Source organism: Camelus bactrianus, chromosome 9 (genome assembly GCF_048773025.1).
Source record: "Camelus bactrianus isolate YW-2024 breed Bactrian camel chromosome 9, ASM4877302v1, whole genome shotgun sequence".
Classification (NCBI taxonomy): Eukaryota; Metazoa; Chordata; class Mammalia; order Artiodactyla; family Camelidae; genus Camelus; species Camelus bactrianus.
Genome location: NC_133547.1, coordinates 76,786,115 through 76,809,515, shown reverse-complemented (window position 1 = coordinate 76,809,515; position 23,401 = coordinate 76,786,115). Strand labels below are relative to the sequence as shown.

Below are 23,401 nucleotides of genomic sequence, written 5' to 3'. Positions count from 1 at the left end.
ACAGCAGCCAAAACGACCTTTTGAGAACAGAAGCCTGAACAATTCTTCCGCAATGTGAAACCACCGGGCATAGCGTAGGACCCAAACTCCTCACTCCAGCGGACTCGGTCCCGCAACCTCGCTCTACAGCCCGGCCCTGCCCGGGCCCCACCTCAGCAAATTCCGGCAGCAGGCTCCCCAGACGCCCTAAATTCATTCCAGCCACAGGCTTCGCAATCCTCCGGGCTCCCTGCCTGGAATAGCGACCCCCAGTCACCCACCCCACGACCTCAGCGCGGCTGCCTCCTCGGTGCCCAGCTCGGGACCAACACAAGCTCCTCAGCAAGGCCTTCTCTGACCATCTAAAGGACGTGTCACCCTCCAAAAGGATTTTCCCTGCTTATTGTTTGTTTCTCCCCCTAGACTGTCAGCTCCATGAACCTTGTCTGTCGTGTTCACTGATGTATCTCTGTGCCTAAAGTAATACCCAGCACACAGTAGGCATTCAAACTATATTTGTTAAGTGAGTAAATAAAAGGTGGGATTGTGTCAGAGAAAGAGCTTTAGGCAGCAGGCTCCCAGTTCCTGCATTTCTGTCTCCACCACAGTGGCCAGGGCACCTGCCTTCTCCTTTCCCTCACCTGCTGCACACACGGAAACACAGTTCCATCTGCCCTGCATCGGACTCGGGGTCCAGGGGTCTGACCCCCCACCTCCAGCCCCCCAGCCCTTGCTGCCCAGCCAAGAGGAGCTTGAGGGTAGGCCCTTGCCTTACATTAGGCCCTCTACCCATCCACAGTCAGCCCAGGGCCTTGCCCTTTGCACCCAACGAATGCTTGTTGACTTGAATGGACATTGAACTCCCTCCTGGAGTCTGAGAGCATTGCTGGACTTTATAGCTGGGGAAATTTTTTTCCCTCTGCAGGCTACAGTCAAATCCAAGTCCAGTCCCAACATAAAGGAGCTAGCTCCCCATGGCTAAATCTGGAGAAAAAAAATTCAAGCAACAAAATATGTGATATTATTGGATTATAACTCATAAAAAAATTGAATAGCCATGAGTCCATACTAATATAAAAAATAATTGAATAAATAAATAAATGAGGGAGAAGGAGCAGCTTTTTTGTACAGAATTCCAATTAATAAATGAAGAATTAACTCCCCCCAGGCATTTATTACTGATGAGAAACATAGTAGCTTAAAGTGGAGAAACCCAGCAGATACCACCTTCAAGAAATCATGGCCAAAATCACCAGCCGTAAAACATTTCACCGTCTTGTGTCACTAAGGCCAGATCACTTCTGTGGTTTTCCTGCCAAAAATGTATAACGTTGACCTAGAGAAAGCATCAGATAAACCCAAACTGAGGGACATTCTACGAAATAATGGACCCATACTTTTTGAAAGTACCAGAGTTTCAAAGGGGGAAAAAAAAGATTGAGGAGCTATGACAACCAAATGAAAAGTGGGATTCTGGACCCAAAGGACCTTAGTGAGAAAACTGGCAAAATTTGTGAAAGTCTATAGATTAGATAACAGTAATGTTCATTTCCTGGTTTTTATGGTTGAACGGTGATTATGTAAAACGACTACAAGGGAAACTGGGTGAAAGGTACATAGACATTTCCTTCTATATTTCTGCAACATTTGTGTACATCTACAATCAATTCGAATTGAAAGTTACAACGTTTCAAGTGGACGTGATTTACATGGGATCATCCTTGGGCACACACACAACGCTGAGTGTGCCTCCCGAGAAAGCAAGCTGGGGAGCCGGCTGGGGAGTGGGCAGGTGCACGACGGGCGATGTGCGCCTCTTTTAGCATGTTTTCGGCGCGCGGGGCCGGCGTTCCGGGAGGGGGCGGGACCGGAAGTGGCGGCGCGCCGGGACCGCGGCTGTGGTCGCAGCCGTGAAGGCCGCGCGTATCCGTGCGTCCGGCTTCAGGCGACGTTCCCCGCAGCAGAGGGCCGTCACCATGTCGTCGGTGAGCCCCATCCAGATCCCCAGCCGCCTCCCGCTGCTGCTCACGCACGAGGGCGTGCTGCTGCCGGGCTCCACCATGCGCACTAGCGTGGACTCGGCCCGCAACTTGCAGCTGGTGCGGAGCCGCCTGCTCAAGGGCACGTCGCTACAGAGCACCATCCTGGGCGTCATCCCCAACACGCCCGACCCGGCCAGCGACGCGCAGGACCTGCCGCCGCTGCACAGGTAGGCCGGGCGGCGCGGCGGCGGCGGCGCGGCCTTCTCCCGGGACCCCGGCCTGGCCCGGGACGCGGGGCTCGGGGCGGCCCCGCGGCGGGGCTCGGCCTCTTCGGACGACTCAAGTGCCGGGCAGGGGTGACAGAGGAATGCCTCGTGACCGTTAAATGAGCTAGTGCATGGAGTGACAGCTGCACGTTAGCTGTTTGCAGTATGGTGTGAACGCCCCGCCCCCCGGGTCCTCAGACTCCGAGGCCCTAGGCCCGGACTCTTAACTCTCCAGCCCCTCCTCTTTCTTTCCCTTCCTTTCTTCCTTCCCTTCCTTCCCGTCTTGTAACTGAAATCCTTGCTCTTCACGCACGTTCTCTTTTCCTTGTCCATCCTAAATTGCACCATCTCTTCATTAACTTTTGGGTGCCTTTATTCCACACTCCCTGCCTACTCTCCTCCCCTCAGTACTTCTGTTTCCCTTCCTCCAAGGCCTTCCCTGTTCACATTTTCCCTTGTCTCCCTTTCTGGAACTTTCCTACCTTCTCATCTCTCCTTCTCTCATATCTTATCATTTCTTAGGCCCCAAGCTTACCACTAGATTACCCCACGCCACGGCCCTAGTTGTGTGACTTTGTGTGACAGGCCGAACCTATGCCCGTTTCTTTTCTTCATTTGTCATTTAGAAACCAGCAGCATCCATCTCCTAGGTGTGTTATGAGGATTAAGTGAAATCACGTGTGTGGTCTGCTTTGCCTCATGCTGGATAAAGGGTTGCACTGTCAGTATTACACCCACCAGCCACCTGTGGCTTGAGAGCACTTGAAATGTGGCTTGTCCAAATTGATACTCTGAAGTGATCAGTTGTCCTGCTTTGCCAGGGATGGTCCTGGTTTTAGTACTGCAAGTCTTGTGTTCCAGACAAACCAGGGTGATTGTCACCCTAAATGTGCTTGAAGTGTACAATACACACCAGATTTTGAAAATTTAGTGTGAAAAATGTTGGTGAATAAATAGATTCTAAATAGATTAAATGTTGGAATGGTAATATTTTGGCTGTTTGGGGTTAAATAAAATACTAACTTTCCCTGTTTCTTTTTTCTTTGTAATGTGGCTACTAAAAGTACCTATGTGGTTCACATTCTGTTTCTGTTGGACAATGCTGTATATAGTATGCTCTCAACAAATTCACCTCCCAAGCACCTTACCTCTTGTGATATTTTCAATTTAGAGCCCCTTCCTCATTCACCTGCAGTTATCCTCTTTTAAAATTAGGTGTACCTGACCCTGAATGGATTTCAGGAGGGTGAGGAATGTCTTATCTTTGTCCAAAATATCGTGATTATGTCCATTTTTTTTTAAAAGGAGAGTCCATAGTTTTAATCAGATTCTCAAAGGAGATTTAGTAGCCCTTCCCTCCCCTCCTAAAACAAAACAAAACAAACCATAATTGTCCATCATTAGTCCACACTGTAAAAGCCTTGCTTTTCTCAAGTATGGAAAACATTTTGGTTTCCATTTGATCTGCTTTGCTTATTGCTTGAGTGGAATTAGATACTTTTCAAGTTTCAGTAAACTGTAATAAATTGTGTTGGATTCTGGTTTCTCTACATATGACCCTACTCCTTAAACCTTTGTTTATTTCTACCATAGTTTTTTTGCTTTCTGTGCCCAGGCACTTAGTTGCCTGTTAAGGCAAGAGTGCTCCTGATAAGATTTTTTGTTTTATGTCTACTACTTACCCATTGGTACACTGTGAATTTCGAAAGTAGGTTTAGTCATGTTTCAGGTTTGAGTGACTATTTGTTGGTATTATTCTGGCAAGATTTTGGAGGGTTTTTAATTTCTTTTATGTAAATCCCTCCAAAATAACAACTAAATTCTCCTGCTTGGAAGTAATCACTCATATTCAGATGATATAATCTGAATATAAATCTGGTATAATCTGGTCTGATATAATCTGAGTATAATCTGGTCCTTGTTGTTCATATTGCCTTTGTTTTAAATGAATAACAATGTTAAAATTTAATCATTTTAGTTAGAAAACATACACTGAAAATTCTTTATAGAATTTCAACATCATAAGGACCCACCAGACCATCTCGTTATCCTAGAAATACTGTTCACTACTTGAAAAGTTTATGTAGAAAGATTGCAATTCCTTAGTATTAGGTTCTAATGTCTTTTTTCTCTAATATGTATGACCTTTACATACTCTTACTTTAAAAAATTGAAAAACTGGTAGTAGTACAAATATTGAGTTATCCATAATTCTGTTTCAATACCCAAATCTTTCCAGTTACCTGCTCTTCCGGGTGGTAGTTGGACCCCAGGAGGAAGGCGAGGGCTCCGCTCCTGTCTCGAGTTTCCTTCAGACCATGCAGGTGAAGATGCCTCCGTCTTCAAGAGGAGCAGCAGAAGCAATTTGTTTCCTCTGTGCTCCTTGTCATATAGAGTGGCAGGGCCAGGTGTTGACTTACCTGAACCACTTCCTTCATGGTTTTGAACAGCACAGACACTTTCTGCATGTCAGGGTGCAGGCATGTTGCCCGACCCAGGAGGCTTATGAGGAAGAGCTTTGGATTATCCCCACAGTGTAGCACTTGGCTCCCGTGCCACCTCAGGACTGTCTTTTTCATGGCCCCTTGGTGACCCATTGTTTTCTTAGTGAAAATGGATAACATTGTCCTCACGCGTTTCAAGATGGCCCTCCAGTCTTGTATCTTTCCATTCTTCATTTCCTCATAGTGCTGACAGCTCATCCCTCTTCATTTTTGGGTTACTTCATCTCTGAGACCCCAAATTAGTTTCATTGGCATTTGTCTGACAAAAAAAAAAATGCTTTCTGTATAGCAGATGCATCAGTTCATAATTTGGATCGAGTCTTTGTCCGTGCCCTACTCTTACCTGTATCTATTAGCACTCTTAAGCACTTGACATATTACCTGATAATACTAACATTTTAAAATTTAATGTTTTATATTAGCAAGTATATAACGAATAGCTCTGCTTCGATTTTTCTACATCTGCCTTCACTCTTTTTAAGGAAAGTCTACGAGTAGAATTTCTTAAATTCAGAAATGAACTTTCAAGAAAGGAGTGAAAATCAAAACTCTTATAGTCACAGAAGCCTCGTCTGTTGTAGAACTTGGGCCTATCCTAGTAGACCACTTCCTTGTTTCTAAATCATTATTAATCATGATGATAAATTTCACTCAACGTCGTCAGATATTCAGGAAGATAAGGTGAAACCAAGTGAAAACTGTAAAGAGGTCTCAGTGGGTCTTTCCCAGAAGTGCATAACGTTTGCTTCCAGAGCTTTGGTAGAAATGCTTCTCTTCCATAAATGTTAAGATGTAAGCATCGGGCATTAAATAACAGCTGTGCTTTGCAGCACCCCAGCTGTTTAGAAGCCGTGTTAATAGTGTTTGCTTTTATACTTCTTATAAGTACAAATTCACGTTGTCCATTGTGAGGGGAAAAGAGTAAAATTTGTCGTAATAATTCAGGTCCCCAGTTTGCTGTGTAATATCCTTGTAATCACGGGTAACTAACCTGTTACCCTTTTTGAGTCTCAGTTACTCATTATGCTGAGGAGGTAGTGCTGTGTTCCCCACGGGGGTCAAAGGTGGTGTGTGATGAAATAATACTTTGGAAAGCCTTTTGTAGACTGCAGAGCAATAAACCTGTATGTTAGTGGCATTATTCCATTGCCTAAATGGGTAGTTTTATTTATTTGTTTGTTTTCATTTTTTAAATTTACGTATTTATTTTACAATATTACATTTTTAAAAATTGAAGTTTAGTTGATGTATGGTGTTATGTTATGACTGGGTAGTTTTAAATGTAGATTTCACAAATGGTGGTTGGGGGAAGGAGTACGAGGGCCTTTTATTGTTTCAATATGGGCAGAACTGAACTAGTGTCGTTACAGAAAAGACTCGGACGATTAAGGGTTGCAAGACAAATGGAGGGCTTTAATGTTAAAAAAAAAAAAAAAAAAGAAAGAAAGAAAGAAAGAAAAGAAAAGAAAGGTGGTTGGCATATATCCACCGCAGTTGAGCCACCTACATAATCACTTCCTCTTGGAAAACTGCTTTTTGCAGTAGCGCTGCTTTTAGGTTTTCCCACCAGGGTAGCTGATGGTTCTCAGATACTTTTGGAACTCTTGTATTATCTAAGTGGGTTTCTAAATGACACAAATCTTACCCATTGTTGTCAGACTTTGTTTGGATTAAAATAAAACTTCACAACTCTCAAAAAGTAGCTCTCAGGAATCTCAAAAATTCTGTGAACTATAAAACAGCACAGTCATTAAGGTGTGGAGCTGCCACTTAAAGGGAAAGAACACCACTCATTGGTGTTCTCATTACTAATACATGTGGAGCTGTTGCAAAATCAAGATGATGATTTTGGTTATGCCTAGTAAAGCGTGTGGTAGAAGAATTAGAATATTTAGAAAGATGACTTAACTTCATGTGAAATCTGTGCATTTTTATGGATCATAGTTAGAAGGGAAGTATTAGATTAATAGAATAATTTGTTTACTTCATACCTATTTTTATGTTTAAAACCTAGAGCCCAACAAATAGTACAACTTGTCTAAAATAGCATTAAACGTAGTCCTTTCCCCTAGAACTTTTACCCAAAATGTCTCTCATTAGGTACTCTTTCTAGCCATCTGATCATTTCACACGTCACGTTTTTTCTTTAAATAGGGTGCATTCAAGTCAACTATAAGTAATTAAAACTAAAAACCAGTTAACATGTTTAAAACCTTTATGTGTTTTTTCTCATTAGGAGGAAAGGCATAGTGTAAATCCCCCTTTATCTCTTTTCAGTTTGGAACATTTTCCTTTCACCAGTTAGCAAAAGTATTTTATTTGCTTTGTAAGAAAACTCATTTTCAGTCTCACCTGTAATCAGTGACATAGCCCAAATAATTTAATGTGTTTCCTAGTCCGGAGGTTTGGATTTGTGCCTCTGGTTTCCCGTTGGTTTCTGGTTGGTTAATGCCTTAGGCTGGGGAACCGGTTCTGGTCTGTTGATGCTTATTGTGGACAGATCTGTAAACTCTTTCTGCATTTGTGTAAGCATTGTTGTGTCATCTACAGTGAATTATAGTCTCAGTTGGTCTCTGATCAGTTTAGATTAGATTAGGGAGGTATGGCTAACTCCCTCAGGCCATCTGGTTGGTTTTCAGACCCTGGGAGAGAAAATCCACTGTTGGTTGGTGACTGAAGGCAAGGAGCCACAACACAGATAACTCAAAATAATACGTAACTGCCAAATCATTTCATGTTTTTAAAGTATGTGATCTTTTTCCTTTCCACCAAATCATCATCCTAATTTTTTGGTTTAAATGATTGTTTAAATCAAGTTTTTTTTTTAATATATTTATTTATTTTTTTGGTTGGGGGAGGTAATAGGTTTATTTAGTGTTTATTTGTTCTTAAAGGAGGTAGTGGGAATTGAACCCATGGCCTCGTGCATGCTAAGCACGTGCTCTACCACTTGAGCTATACCCTGCCCCCTAAATCAAGTTTTATCCCCCATCCCCATGGTCTGACTGGAAGGGTGAGGAGGAAAGATATGCACAGCTCAGAACAGACTGAGTGGCAGAGGGAAGCCAAAGGTTACAGGTAATCTATGAATGAATCACCTACAGGAGGTAATCAAGAATTCACTGCACACGTAAGTCAGCAAGCTCACTAAATTATCCACATACCGAGTGTGTCCACCGTGAGTGTGTCTGAGACGGGCAAGTGCAGTTTCCTGGTGTCACCGTTTTCCAGGGTGTTGAGAGCTCTGGTCACCTTCACTTCAGTTTCTTTTCTGAAATGACCACCTTTCCTACAGCCGAGGGGAGAAAATACCGTTGTAGTTTGGGATCTGGAAGTGTCCTCTAACTGTTGGCCTTTCTGTTTTGTGTAACTTTGGCATAGTTTGGAGGAGACTTCCTTTCTGTGCATTAAGTTTACTTGTGATTGGGTCAGCATTGCATGATAAGGAGCTAGGACTGCAAACTTGTTCAACTAGTATTAGGTGAGGCGATTACCACTTAGTCGAGAACTAGGTTTATACCTTCTTGAGATGTAGGTCTGTGTTAACTCTCCTCAGTCCACGACAGTGTGGCCTCTGATATTCAGCCCCACATTTAGGAATTCAGAATTCAAGGGCATACACGTTAATTCCCAGATTTGATGGCACTTTGTGATAAGGCAGACATGTAGGTTTATAGATTGTGTAAAAATCCTGGCTTGATGTCAGTAGCAGAGCTGGTATTGGAACACGAATTTCTTAGATTGGTTTACATCATGCTCTTTATATATAAATCTGTTTAAAGTGCTAATAATATATATTGTGGTGTAAGGTTGCCTCATTCCTAGTTGGCAAATATAATTTGAGCTGTGTAATTCTCCACTGCTTTTACTTTTACGTTTTTATGCTTAAATAATCCAAATATTTAGGAATTTCTACCTAATTCTTAAAAGAGGCACTAATTAGAATGAGATGGCCCCATAGCAGATGGTAGGGACTTAATCAGGCTGTGTACTAGCTGCTAAATTAAATAGAGAAATAATTCATTTCCACTTTAGATGTTCTTTGTTTTTTAATGAATTTCTCAGAAAGGCAACAGTTTTGAGGTGAGTTTCTATTCTGCCATATCGAACACTTGTAACACGGATGTTCTGTGTGTTTTTCAGAATTGGGACAGCTGCACTGGCGGTCCAGGTTGTTGGCAGTAACTGGCCCAAGCCCCACTATACTTTGCTGATTACAGGCCTATGCCGTTTCCAGATTGTACAGGTCGTGAAAGAGAAGCCGTATCCTGTTGCTGATGTGGAACAGTTGGACCGGCTTGAGGAATTTCCCAACACCTGTAAAACCAGGGAGGAGCTAGGAGAACTCTCAGAAGAGTTTTACAAATACGCAGTACAGGTGAGTTGCTTTTAAGTTATTCCTTAAAACCCTATTTTGCTCGGTTTCTTCGTTGCCCTAAGATGTGATGAATGCATTGAGTGGCGAATTTTTAGGGCAGCATATGTTTAAATGATTTAGTAGGGTATTATAATATACTCATTTCAATTTGCTATTGTCTGGGATTGTACCTAAGACATACTAGCCAACCCTTTCTAAAATTTTTCCAAAGAGTATTTCTAGAGCTTTTCTTATAAGTTCCAGGGTCTCCATACCAGATAATTATTAAACCTAAATAATCTTAAATATTAATACACTGTACAGAGCTATTTATCACTAGACTATCTAGGCATTAAATTATACAGGTTATGTTGGTTCAGAAGTCAAAGTCACACTGTGACTGGTAATAAGTGTGGAAGGTTAAGCCCGCGGTAGACTGATTTCAAGTGTGGTTAAACCTTGACCATCTAGAATGCTGGGAAGGAAGCACAGGTTAGGCATGCATTGACTATTGGGCTCTTTAATTCTAGGTTTGTGTTTTTTGGTTAACTCCAGATTGAACATAAAGCTCATCCCATTTTGTTTCAAATCTTATTGAAAAATATTATAAAATATATTTTTATACATAAAAATATTTTATCTATTGATGTAATCCAGTGATGAAACTGGATCTGTGAGAGTCAGGCAGCATGTAAACTGATCATTAAGAAGCATGTAGGGCAGGTGTTCGTAGCGTGATTGTATTTGTACCTGATGTGGCATTTCAAGTGTGGTAAACAATGGAAAACTAGAAAATTTGGAGCTACAACTGCTGTTGGGGCTAAAAGGAAGAATCTACTTGAAGAAAGAACCAGAGCCAGTGAATATGCTGTTTAGGAATGAAGGAGGTAGAGGGGAAAATAGACTTTGCCTCTTCCTTTCCCTGGGTCATCCTCCTGGGTCTTCGTTCTCCTGTTGGACACAGCTTCTTGGCTTCTTTCTCTTGTTCTTTATTTCTACCCACTTTGAATCAACAGAAGAATTTTAAGCATATAAAGATTTTGCAATGACATTAAAGGAATTTTTGGAAAGAAACACAATTTTACTATCATGCATCTGATTTAATTTTTGCTTTCTTCTGGTTTTGGTTCCTATTCAGTCTTATGTTTTGATTTTTGATCCATATCTATTTTTTTATTGAGTTATAGTTGGTTTATAATGCTGTGTCAATTTCTGGCATACAGCACAATTTTTCAGTCATACATGAATATATATATATATATATATATATTTATTTTCATATTCTTTTTCCCCATGAGCTACCACAAGATCTTGTGTATATTTCCCTGTGCTATACAGTATAAACTTATTTATGTATTCTATATATACCTGTCAGTATCTACCAATCTCAAACTCCCAGTCTGTCCCTTCCACTCTCCTCCCCGCTGGCAACCACAAGTTTGTATTCTGTTTGTGAGTCTGTTTCTGTTTTATATTTAAGTTCATTTGTCTTCTTCTTCCTTTTTTTTTTTTTTTTTTTTTTTTTAAGATTCCACATATCAGTGATACCATATGGTATTTTCCTTTCTCTTTCTGGCTTACTTCACTTAGAATGACATTCTTCAGGGACATCCATGTTGCTGCAAATGGCATTCATATCTAATTTCAATATTAAGTACTTTTATAAATTCCATTGATTCAGGATGTCATAATTATATCATTTCTCTTCTTAGGCTTTAGGATTGTTTCCAATTAATGGTTTTCCTCCAACCCCTTGTACATCTGCTTCCACAGCCCTCATTGGTAGACCTCTTCAGTAGCTTCCTAACTAATCTCCTTCTAGCTTCTTCTTTCCCTGACCCACCTGCTCAGGAGTCCTTTCTCAATAATCTTTGAGCATCCCTCTCCCCTGAGTAAGAGACTCTAATAGCTCTAGGATGAAGTTCACATTTCTTAGTATAACATTAAGGCCCTTCACACCTCTAGTTACTTCCATTTATACCTAAGGTTCTAGCCACACTGTACAGCAGAGAGCGTCACATTTTATTTCCCGTTTCTGTGATTTTTTCCTTCTGTTCTCTCTGCTGGGAGTGTTCCACCTTCTTTGAATTTTTAGATTTGATTTTTGCTTTCCCAGCTCCTGTAGACTGTTAATGCTCCTTTGCGTGTGTCTCCACAACCATTTAAACATCCCTTTTAACATAATGCTTATCACATTATATTGAAATGTGTCTTATGGGTTTGTTTCCCCTCCCAAACTAGAATTCATCCCTGCTTTAGCCATCCTGTACTGAGCACTATGTTGTGTCTGACAAATAGTTTGTACTCAATAAATACTCAGAGAAAGAATTTTAACTGTTTTACTTTATTTTTTTAGGAGAATTTTCTAATTATGTTATCTACTTCTCCCACACCAGAACAGCTTCATCAAAATTATGCTTTAATTCTTTTGGCTATAGGCAGGTAACAGTTTCCAAAGTTACAGTGCTTTTAGGGAGATTTGATTATTACTGGCATATGAAATCTCGTTAGAGTGACTGTATGAGGATTCGGTACATTGTGAGTTAGTCAGTACGGGCTAAGTTTTGCTGTGTTAAGTACCCCCAAATCTCAGTCACATAAGGCGACAAAGTTGTACTCCCCACCCGCACTTCATTGCCCTAGTGGGGCAATGATCTACCGAGTAGAAGTCACGTAGGGACCCAGGTGGGTTGAAGCTTCATTTTAAAACATGCTTCCGTCATTGCTGAGGAAGGAAGAGGAGATGTGGCATGTTTCTCAATGGCTTTTAATGCTTCTGGCCAGAAGGAACTGTCACCTCCCCTCATGTTTCATGGTTGAAGGCAAGACCCACAGCCACATCTGTGTTCAGAGGTGAGAAAGAGCAGCCCCCTACCATGTGCCCAAAAGGACAGGGGACTCTGTCAGCAGCCCCAATGACTATCACAGTTACTGAAAGCTTGCCTTGAGCTTAATCTGTCGTAACTCCAGGATGTCCCCTAGAAGTTGTTTTAAAAAAGATCACTCATAGTCAGTGCTCAAATTCTAGCTAACCCAGTGTTCTGCTAAAAAAAACCCAGCATTTTGGCTGCTGATTGGTTAACATAATAGCCTTAACCTTGTTACATTTCCAGAATTGGATAATTATACTGATTGTGTAAGAGAATGCCCTTGTTCTTAAGAACAAAGGTCATGATGTCTGCGATTTATTCTAAAATGTTCAGCAATAATTGTGTGAGTGTATAAAGAGAGGGAGAGAAGGCAAATGTGGCAAATTGCTAACAGTTGGTGAGTTTAGGGGAAGGATATTGGGGGAAGGAGTTTACTATCGCAACTTTTCTATAAATTTTGATTTTTTTCAAAATCATAGTATAAAATCACAAATTTACAAAACCTTTTATAAATATTAATGTTATCCATTTTTGAGCCATTTTTGCTTTTCATCATGATTGACATTTTAAAATTACTTCTTTTTTCCTCTGAGGTGGGTAAAAATGCCTGGATATAATAATCAGTGATCTTTCAAAAACAAAGACTTTCTCTGAGGCCCAAACATTAAACTTAGATGATGGTCTGATTTTTTAAATCTACAAATAATGCCAGATTTCATTAGAAAGACTTTTTTTTTCCCTTGTAGTTGGTTGAAATGTTGGATATGTCTGTCCCTGCAGTTGCTAAATTGAGACGTCTTTTAGATAGTCTTCCAAGGGAAGCTTTACCAGACATTCTGACATCAATTATCCGGACAAGCAACAAAGAGAAGCTCCAGGTACAGTGTGCCTTCTGAAATGCCAAGTTACTATGGCACTTTTCATTTGGGTCTAGATAGTAAGTTTTGACTTTCAGGTAAGAGATACTGGAGACTCCTAGAAGTACTTAAGATGCTTTTACCCTTAAATTGGCTTGTTTGTTTGTTTAATGGAGGTACTGGGGATTGAACCCAGGACCTTTGTGCATGCTAAGCACATGCTCTACCACTGAGCTATCCCCTCCCCACTAAATTGACATTTTTTTTTTCATTTACTTCATTGCTTTAAAAAAATTTTAGTTATAAAACTATCTTTTTAAAATTGTGGTTTAGTTGACATACATTATATTTGTTTCAGTGGTAGAGCATAATGATTCAATATTGACTTTAAAAAATTTTTTTTTCCTTTTTTTGCGGGGGGCAGTAATCAGGTTTATTTATTTATATATTTAATTAATTTATTTATTTTAAGTGAAGGTGCTGGGGATTGAACCCAAGACCTCGTACATGCTAAGCACACACTCAGCTACTGAGCTATACCCTCCCCTAGTATTAAGTTGACTTTTGGTTGTGATTGTTCTACACTGTTGTGTACTCAGGCAGTTGTTTTATTTGCATTATCAGTACTGGTAGTTTGTCAACTTATGGAAAAAGTTAAGGCAGAGAATAATAAAAAAGATAAATATTTAATTTAATTTAAATATATAATTACACTTTGTCTCACTACTGGAGCCAAGACCTTTCCCGTGTGTGTAGGCATGCTTTTTTGACCTCTTCATATTTCTTACATAAGCCACACCTGTGATGCGTTATCTGTGATTTTCAATTTCTGTTTCTTTAAAGTGAAATAAGATACTTGAACAATAATCCAGGTGTAGACTCTTAGATTTGAATGTCTTTCCTCCAAACTATAAGTTTTTTTGAATACTTATTTTTATAGTATTTTTAAGCAGTCTGCTTCATCTTCCTAGAACATTAAAGTTTTCATTGAAGCAAGTCTCCTTATTTTATCAGTTTATTTAGTACTTGAATCCAGCAACTTTATTTAATACTTAAATCCAGGAACTCATGCAGACAGGCTGGGTTTAAACACAAGAACTCAGCTCACCTGGTAGGAGCAGAGAGTGCAGGGGTCCTTGAGACTAACCTGGCTGTGGGCAAGCATGTTCCACCAAGAGACCGGAGAACATCAGTCACTCAGACAAATCAGTAGTGGAGTTTGGTTAAAAGTGCTCCTATTCTCTTGGATATATAAAAATTTAATGCCGTGAACCTAGAATTTGTGTAGGCCTAATATGTAGACATATTCTGGGCTTTAGAAAGAATTGACATAAAATGTGGTTTTGTTCTTGCTCTTGGAACAGCAGACGTGGCTTCATTTTTAAAAGGGTAGATATCTTCATGCTTCTCTTTTTTGGGATTCTGGCACCGTGCCAGGTGACCTTGCTGATTTAATACAGTGACTTTAGTTGTGTCAGCCATCGGGTAGCTGTGACTACTGATGGTAGTGGCCTTCTTTACCTGATGACTGAAGTCCTGACTCTTGACTGCCTTGTTTTGGAGCATGTGTTTCTGAGAGAGCGGTTCTGCAAATTGACTCACGTTTCCTCAGATTTTAGATGCCGTGAGTCTGGAGGAACGGTTCAAGATGACCATACCACTGCTTGTCAGGCAAATTGAAGGCCTGAAATTGCTTCAAAAAACCAGAAAACACAAGCAAGATGATGATAAGCGGGTAAATACTTCTTTTAATCCATTTCTTCAGTTTTCTAGTTGTTTTTCTGTGATGTGAAATTCAGGGATTTTTGGGGGGGAAAAAGGGAGGAATAAAGAAAGGAACAAAGAAGAAGTAAGTTCATTGTCTCTTACATTCAGGTTACTGATACAGTTTTGGATTCTTGTTTGCTTCCCTACCTCTCCGTGTCTGAGTTCTTTTTTTTCTTTTAAGCATGTAGACATTTTCTCATTTTTTGTTGTTTCTTTTGGTAATCATCGAAAGGGATAGTTTACTAAGCCATTTCTCTTTCTGCTAAACGTTGTGTGATGTTTTCAATATTTTAAAAATTAGCAAATAACTGCATGAGTGTCTTTCAAGTATAACTGTTTTCACTGCATGTAGTATTTGTTAAGAACATACCACAAAATTGTTTCCTAAAAGGACTCTGTCAGTGTGTTGTGCCCTAATTTGGCTGACTTTTAACTTAATAAATGTTTCAGTTTTCATTTAGTCAACTGTTAGTCTTTTCCTGTCTTCTAAACTTAGAGACCATCTTTCCTCCAAATATCCACTTTCTTTTAGTTCTCCTTTAGTTGATTGTTTAAATATTTAACTCTTTAGCACGTATGTTTTTATTTTGCTCTAACACATTCGCCACCTCACCCAAATCTAGGTGAGAGTTGTGTTTCCTCAAGGGCACCCGATCAATGTGTTAATAAGGTGGGCGATCAATGTGTTAATAAGGTGAAGACAGCAGTTATATTTTCTCCATAATAGCTTTTTATTTAATTTAACACCATTATTAAATAATCCTTCAGTTCCCCATTGATTTGTGACGTTTTTATTATCATATATTGCATTTACTTGGATGATGAGATCTGCCTGAAGACTGCTTGGAGCTGTTGATCTTACTGTTATGCTGTAGGCACATTTAAGATAGTAAAGTAGCTTTGATGTGGACAAGGGTGAAGATGACAGCTCTCTGAAAGCAGTGGGAGGTTAAGTGAAAGGTTGAGAATAATGTTGGAGATTTGATGCCATCAGCACAGAAACATTCCTCCGTCTAAGAGACTACATTGTGGAGAAAGAAGAGCAGAAGTGAAGGATTCCTTGCGGGTGGGACTCAGGAAGGAGTGGGGAGGTAGGCTGAGAATGATGGGAGAGAGAGGAGTCGCTTATCTGTGGCGGATGTTCTAGGACATCGTGGGCGGCATCTAGGACATCGCACTGTTGAAAGCAAACACCAGAAGTCTCAGTTATTTCTGGCTTGAGATCGGAGCACTAACTCAGTTACTCATTTTGTGCAGAAAGACAAACCAACGTGTACTCTGCATTGGGAGACACAGAAAACTTACAGCTCCCTATCAATAAATAATACCATTGCTTAGACAGAGAGTTGTTCAGAATTGCTCTAAACAAGCAGCAGCTGAAATGCAGCAATCAGAGACTAATATTTGGAGTTTGCCTAAAACTGATTCCTTGCCTGCTCCCCTAAGAGTTTGAAAGTGCTCTTTTAGTAGCTAGAGGAAAAACTGCATGAAGAGTCCTTTCGTCTCAACAATGAAATAATTGATGTGTTCTTTAAAAATCTAACTTTAAAAATATTTTATTTTTGGTTTTTTATACTTTAAAATATTTTATTAATTTCATCTGCTAATGACTTAAGAATAAAAGTATATATTTAATATTTGTTTCTATAAAATTAATTTTTTCACTGTTTTTAAGCTTTTTATATTTGAGTAAGTTCATAGGTTAAAAAATAAATTCCGAGGCTTTTAAATTGAATACCAGCATACCATTTTGCTCCAGTAATGGCTAGAGTAGATGCATGATGTTAGTGAGCAGAGAATTTCAAAAGAGCACAAAGGTAGTTTTAAAATATGATAGAGAACCTTGGAGAAAGAGAACTTATATAGGACTGTTTGACTTGGCATGGGAGACTGTTTTTGGATTTCAAAGAACAATTTCAGCACGGTAGAAATGAAAGACAAAGTACCGAGTACGAATCACTGAAGTAATTGGTGATGAAAAAGCAGAACATCACGAGAAGGGAAGTAAATCATGTGTAGTAAACTAGGAGGGACCGTAGGTAAGATGGAATGTTTTGAAAGGAGAAGGACTTTTCTGTGTGTTGAAGACAAAGAAAATAAAGCCAGTGGTGAAAAGATTAAAGATGTTTGAAACTTTGTAGTGTAGGTTGGAAAAGGAAATTTATTCAGTTGCCAAATGGTAAATAGTAAGTATATCAAGAAAATAGTGGCTGCAGTAATAACTCCAAAAAAGATAATTCCTAGATGTTTTAATTATTTCTAACAGCCAGTTCCTTGAATTTTTTTCCTCATGCTGGTCATCTAAGCATATGCCAAAGAATCATGTCCACCTTATATTGGTCTGCTTTTTAAATTCTGTAGCCTCCGTGTGTGCATGTGCCTCCTACTTACCATTTTCAGCTTCATAGTTCCTAAAGATTTAGACTCTAGCCAGAAAAATGTCTCTTCAGCACCAGTTATAACCTTAAGTGTAGCTAAGTACTTTGTTTTCGATTTATTTTGACTCTTTTACTTTCCGCCTTAGGTTATAGCAATACGCCCTATTAGGAGGATTACGCACATCCCAGGTACTTTAGAAGACGAGGACGAGGATGAGGATAATGATGACATTGTCATGCTAGAGAAAAAAATACGAACGTCCAGTATGCCAGAGCAGGCCCACAAAGTCTGTGTCAAAGAGATAAAAAGGTAAATTGTGGAAGCTGTGCATTCATGAGTATTTTCATTTTGCTTATTAATGTTAAAAATATTGCTCACGGATTTGCAAATATTAACTGCTATATAGAAAATAGATAAAGAAGTTCCTTCTGTATAGCACAGGGAACTGTATTCAATATCTTGTAGTAACCTATGATAAAAAGGAATATGAAAATGAATATATGTATGTATATGTGTGACTGAAACGCTATGCTGTACACCAGAAACTGGTGCAACATTGTAAACTGACTATACTTCAATTAAAAAAAAAAAATCGTTGCTTGTGGAAACGAATCTGCTATTTTGCATTACAAAGCTGAGTGATTTGTTTTATATTCTTTGATCTTTCTCGTTTTTTGTATTTAATATAGTCATGGACCACTCTAGTCATCTTTCCATTGTCAGCCTTAATCTCTTTTATCTCTTGTCTTTCACGGCTTTTCTAATTCTCAGGGTATAGCTGCAATCTATGGAATACTTTTCCTTCTTTCCTAAACCAGAATCTGATTCGTAAAATATTCTTAAGACTCCTGAATCAATACCGCTTTCAGGAATCTTGTTCTCAAATATGGAATATAAGTGACACAACTCTTCTACCTACCGTGTGCTGCCAGATACAATTACTGTTGCAACTGCCTTTTCATTGTCTTAAATACTTGGCCCACACTTGTTTAGACAGTAATGTTTGTTCAGTTAATATTTGTGTTCTTCACACGTTTCTGTTTTATTCCTTAGACTATAAATTCTTAGAAGGCCGGGACTGTCAGTTTCTCTTTGTTCAGGATAAAGTGCAAGGGAACCTTGATACCAGAATAGGGTATATGGGTTGATTACATTCTCTGGATGATCTCAGGGTTAAATAGAAAACCAGTTTTTTTCTTTACCTACTTGCAGTGTTATTCCTGTTTTTTTCTTTTTCTTTCTTTCTGTCTTTTTTTTTTAGTAATCTTTCTTTTTTGTTTTTTTTTTGGGGGGGTAGTAATTATATTTATTTATTTACTTATTTTAGCAGAGGTACTGGGGCTTGAACCCAGGACCCTGTGCATGCTAAGCATGTGCTCTACCACTGAGCTATACCCTCCTCCCCATACTTGCAGTATTGTAACTACGTTGCATTTTCTTTTATGAGTGAATTATAAGCAACCTGACTGAATGCTCAGTAACTGAAGATTTGACTTCTGAGGTTCACAGTTAAGAACATAAGTAAATATAGTTGAGGTCTATTTTATATTGACTCTGACATCAGTTAATAAATGCAGAACATCTGTTTTGTACAGAACACTATTTAATAAGCACTGCATATATTATGGAAGTTGCACTTTTTAATTGAATATCTCATGAGCTGGCTTCATCTCTGATACAGAACAACATGTAATTATTATGCATGGTTAGGCACTTAAATCTTATTGTCATAAGTAAATCAGTATGTAAGTGTGACTTGAGACTCTCCCTGTGAGATATTAATGTTGATAAGACCATATTTCAAGGATAGCATTAGATCTTGTCCACTCTACCCCAGTTTACAAATATCTGTTTGAAACAAAATAATCGTTTTAATAACTAGATTAAAAATTTTTTTTTCAGTTTTGTTTGACCAAATATATATGATATATCTGACCAAGAAAAGGAGATATGCTTGATTTTTCTGGTTTATGGAATTTTTCTATGTTCTTGAACAGGTTTGCTATGTATTCTTTCCCCACAGGCTCAAAAAAATGCCTCAGTCAATGCCAGAATATGCGCTGACGAGAAATTATTTAGAACTTATGGTGGAACTTCCCTGGAACAAAAGTACAACTGGTGAGCAAACAAAAGAGCACCTTTTCCACAGCCTGTCACCCGGAAAGCTTATGCAAATTCTGTAGAAATACTGATTACCTCCCTGTCACAGGAGTTCATGATGTAAACTGTTCAGAGACTGAACCTGAGTCACCTAGGTCTTAGGATCGAGCAGGAAAAGAAGGTGCTGCGTGAAAGCGCCCTTCACGCGATTTGGAGAAAGTAGGATTTTCTGTACTTAGTGAAATATGTGTTTTCAATAGCAATAGTCAATCAGACAGCAACTTTTATATTTATGTCAGGAGCCAGAAGAAAACCAACACGTTTGAGGTAGTTGGCAATAAGTGCCCAGTCAGTCCTAGAGATGGTAAAGCTTTGTGTTTTCTAAAAGAGACAATTACGGATAAAGTCAGGATCACAGTAGAATGGTTTCACCATTTGGAAGTTTGTTTTTCTCCCACCAGAACCTATGTAAAGAGTGTAGATTCTTTTTATCCCTCTTTCCTTCAATAGAATTTTTCTGTCCATCAGGAGCATTTTACACTGGTTTTCTTATATCTTTGCTTTGTGTTTTCTCCTAGGATGAGAAATATACTTAGTTGTCTTTCAGAATCATTTTATTTGCATCAGTTAGTATAGAAACAAGATTTATTGAGTTCAGCAGTGGATTGATTTGCCTCAACTACTCTTGGCATTAGAATAGCTGTATGGTTGAGTTTTGAGAATTCAGCAGATTTATTTATTGATTATCCAGGCTGATGAAACTCCTACATTTAAAACGGTGCTAGAGGTTTTGATAAGTGTTAGCCCTAAAACACACGTTTATGTGCCACATAAGGTATTTTTTACATACCAGATTTCAGGATGTTGAATTTTTAACATTAAATACTTTCCTGTTGACCTACAGAGGACTGTCCTCTCTGGTATGGAGAATTAAATTTTTTTTTGTCTCACAGAGGGCCCAGAATGAAGCATATTTATGTTCAATTAACTGTGCTGGGGCAATGATTGGCCTAATCATCTTCCTTCTGTTTTGACCACCTTTGTTTTTGTTCATTTATTTATTTTGTTTTGACCACCTTTAGATTTCATTCCCATTACAGTTCTTTGGTTCTTGTTTTGGGAAGCAAGTACATTCTAAGTTAGGCTAATTTTTCCTTTAGGAATATTCTGTAATTTTGCATTTATCCCATTGTCTAGATTTTGGTTTAAGTGTCTCTTTCTGTTTGAATGTTTGTAAATAAAGTTATAAGGCTAATTGATATTTTGTTTTCTGTTAAATTCTGGGAATCCATAAATTTTCCTTAGGTTAAATCAGGTTATACTGGTGAACTATAGGAGGAATCGTTCAGAAGCAACACTGGTAAAATTTTTCTTTATTTTCCAGTTTTATTAGGGTATAGTTGACATATAGTGAACTGCACATATGTAATGTGAACATTTTGATGAGTTTTAACGTGAGTATGTAACTGTAGTACCATTACCATAATCAAGGAAATGAACATACTCATCGCTTCTAAAAGTTTCCTCATGCTTCTCTGTGATTCCCTCCCTGCCTTCCCATTCCCGAGCAACCGCTGTGCACTAGTTCATATTTCCTAAAATTTTGTGTAAATGAAATGATATAGTATGTGTCCCCCTCCTTTTTTTTTTTTTGGTTATTTCCCTCAGCATAATTAAATTAAATTCATCCATGTTACTGTGTATATCGGTGATTGGTTTATCCATTTACCTGTTGATGGACATTTGTATTGTTTCCAGCATTTTAACAACAGTATATAAACTTGCTCTGAACTATGCTGGCAAATTTATTTTTTAATTTATTTCATGTTTATATTTATGACAAAATATTGCCTTCTAGTTGAAGGTGTTTTACCAAATAAACTGAAGCCGAATATCTTGGTTTAATTTTTAATTCAGAATTTTCTGGAAACACCATAGTAGGTGAATGCAGGGGAGCATGCATTCCCATTGATTTAGCCCCGAGTTGTCAGCTGATCTGTTTGAGTTCAGATGTCTGTCTGGATCCAGCTGGGCTATGGGGAAATCCATTTTGGTTCATTTGTCTTCTGTTAACTCAACTCTCCAGTGCCTGCTTTTAAGTGAAGTGGCCCTATTCTTAGAGATTTGAAGAGGGCCCTGCTCCCTGTTAGTTTAGACCTGGGAAAGGAATTACATTTAACCTTCATGTGTTTAGCTGCTCTGCTTCCATCTCATCTTCCAAGCTTCCATATTGGTATGTGTTTGCTAGGTATTTGTTTGTGTCATTGATGGAGTCATAATGATACCCAAACTCTGTTATTTTCCCTTTTGACCACAGAGTGAGTGCAGGACATGAAGCACGTCTACATAGCTTGGTAACACCAACGGTCTTGTTTTGAAATTTTGGTGTTCTCTCGGTAATATTTTTTTGTACTCCAGGATTTGTTTTAACTAATGACTTAAGTGAGGGTGCATATAGTGTAATGGCCTGAGAATATTAAAATTGCAGATTTCATTATTTGCTAGTAGTAGCCTAGTAAGTTGCTCTTGCTTTCCTCCCTCCCTCACTTGTCCTCTTGATAAAGTGAAATTCATGACTAACAAGGACTTTTTGTCAGGTTCACACGTGTAATTTTGGACAGTTGAGGCCAAAATGTTTATTTGAATGCAGAGTGCTGACTCCCATTTTTTACTGAAGTAATCCAGAAAATAGAAAATTAAGGCAAAGCTTTTATTTTTTCACAACTCAGAGAGTTTCTACTGGGTGTGTGTGAGCATCCTAAGTGCGTAGGACTCATGGAGCCTTCATGAAAACCCTCCTGGTCCAGCATTTCAGCGGGGAACTGAAGATGGGTAAACTGTGGTGTGAAAGTAGGCATGTTGAGCTTCTGAACCATTACTACACAGACTTAGGTCTAAGTGGTTGTTGTGGGTCAGGTTATAAAACCATGAAAATGTCTTCCATAATCCTCATAAGACAAGCTTATGTCAGTAGAGATTATCAAAAGTAGAGAGGAAAGCAGAGATGAACGAGTTGTAGGAAATAAGTTTCTTGATTTTCCCATCTTGGGAGCCAGTAGATACCATTTCAATCTTCTGATTATAAATAGAGAAATATATGTTCCAGCAGGTTTGAAATTTTTTACATTTAACCATGAGTATTATTCAAAATAGTAAGAGTGCATTCTGAATCATTAAAAAGAGCAATCAAAAAAAATGCATCCTGTATAGAAAAGATACTCGATATATAACATGGAAATTATCTTTCCTTAAAAGTTTGAAGGAATGTAACTTTTTAAATTGTCTTTACTTGGCATGTTAGAAGAAATTCCTTCATTGCTTTCATTATTTTCTAAAATACACAGAATTCTATTCTTAGTTTACTGAATGTTAATCAAGAATGGATGTTGCATTATAACAAGAGCCTTTTTAGTTACAAAATGACATTTTTGATGGAAAGTTTTTCTCCTTGGATGTGATAATGTAATGAATATGTTGATAACTTTATATTGAACCGTATTTGCATAAGTAAAATAAGTCCCACTGGGACTTAGTAGATTACTCTTTGAATAGACTTGATTTACCAGCATTTTAATATTTAGAGCTATGCAAAATGGAATTGGTCTGAAGTGGGTTCTTTTAATTTACTATGGTAGGTTTTAGTGTCAGAGCCAGCATCATAAAACAGGAAACTTTCTTTCAATTGTTCATATATTCATTGGTTGGGTTCTGAAACCAGGAAAGGGGGAAGAAATTTTATTCTTTCCTTTCCAAATCACTCAGCCAGGACTGACTAAAATCCATAGTACTATAAATTACATGTATTGCTGATTAGCTAGGTTTTTATAGACTAGCTTAGGAACCAAGTTACGATTTAAGGGCTTTTTGTTTTTTCCCCTGTAGGAAAAACACATGGCAAGTTCCAATAAGTGATTGAAAGAGTGGACATGTGTGTGTGTGTTTCTCTCCCATTTTCTTCTTTCACTGTCGGTATGATCACATGGTTGTGGATTAGCTTCTGGCTGCCGTCTAGCTGATGAATTCATTTTGGCTTCCAGGGCCTAGTGTTTAATCGGTGATTATTTTAGGTACTAAAGCACATCAATAAACCTAATGAAAGCTTGGATAGAAGCAGGGCCTAATTCATACATTTCTGCTGAGACTTTAATCAATAGAACTTAGGCAGTTCTTTATGTCTTAATTTTTTTTTTGATCCAGCCCTTCTGTTTTAGAAAATTAGCTGAAGGAAATAATTACAGATGTATGTGGAGATTTAGTTACAAGGACGCACAGTGAAGCATGCTTTATAACTGTAAAGATTTGTAGATAGCCTAAATGCTCAGCAATAGGGAATTAGTTAA

At 38.6% G+C, this 23,401-nt stretch overlaps 2 protein-coding genes across 4 annotated transcripts in view; one reads left to right on the top strand and one right to left on the bottom strand.

The window, feature by feature from the left end:
* ABCC11 (ATP binding cassette subfamily C member 11) overlaps positions 1 to 5,559 on the bottom strand; it is a 67,849-nt gene extending 62,290 nt beyond the window's left edge. Inside the window, exon 1 of the mRNA XM_074370796.1 lies at positions 4,471 to 5,559. The gene's annotated coding sequence lies outside the window, so the exon portion shown is untranslated. The remainder of the gene's footprint in view (positions 1 to 4,470) is intronic.
* Positions 1,845 to 23,401, top strand: part of LONP2 (lon peptidase 2, peroxisomal) — an 82,527-nt gene continuing 60,970 nt past the window's right edge. Inside the window, exons 1-6 of one of the 3 annotated variants that reach the window (XM_074370799.1) lie at positions 1,845 to 2,188; positions 8,875 to 9,109; positions 12,705 to 12,836; positions 14,428 to 14,550; positions 17,107 to 17,270; positions 18,985 to 19,079. In XM_074370799.1, coding sequence (XP_074226900.1) covers positions 1,956 to 2,188; positions 8,875 to 9,109; positions 12,705 to 12,836; positions 14,428 to 14,550; positions 17,107 to 17,270; positions 18,985 to 19,079 — 982 coding nt within the window. In that variant the 5' untranslated portion in view covers positions 1,845 to 1,955. The remainder of the gene's footprint in view (positions 2,189 to 8,874; positions 9,110 to 12,704; positions 12,837 to 14,427; positions 14,551 to 17,106; positions 17,271 to 18,984; positions 19,080 to 23,401) is intronic. The other 2 variants (XM_074370797.1, XM_074370798.1) reach the window with 2 other exon arrangements.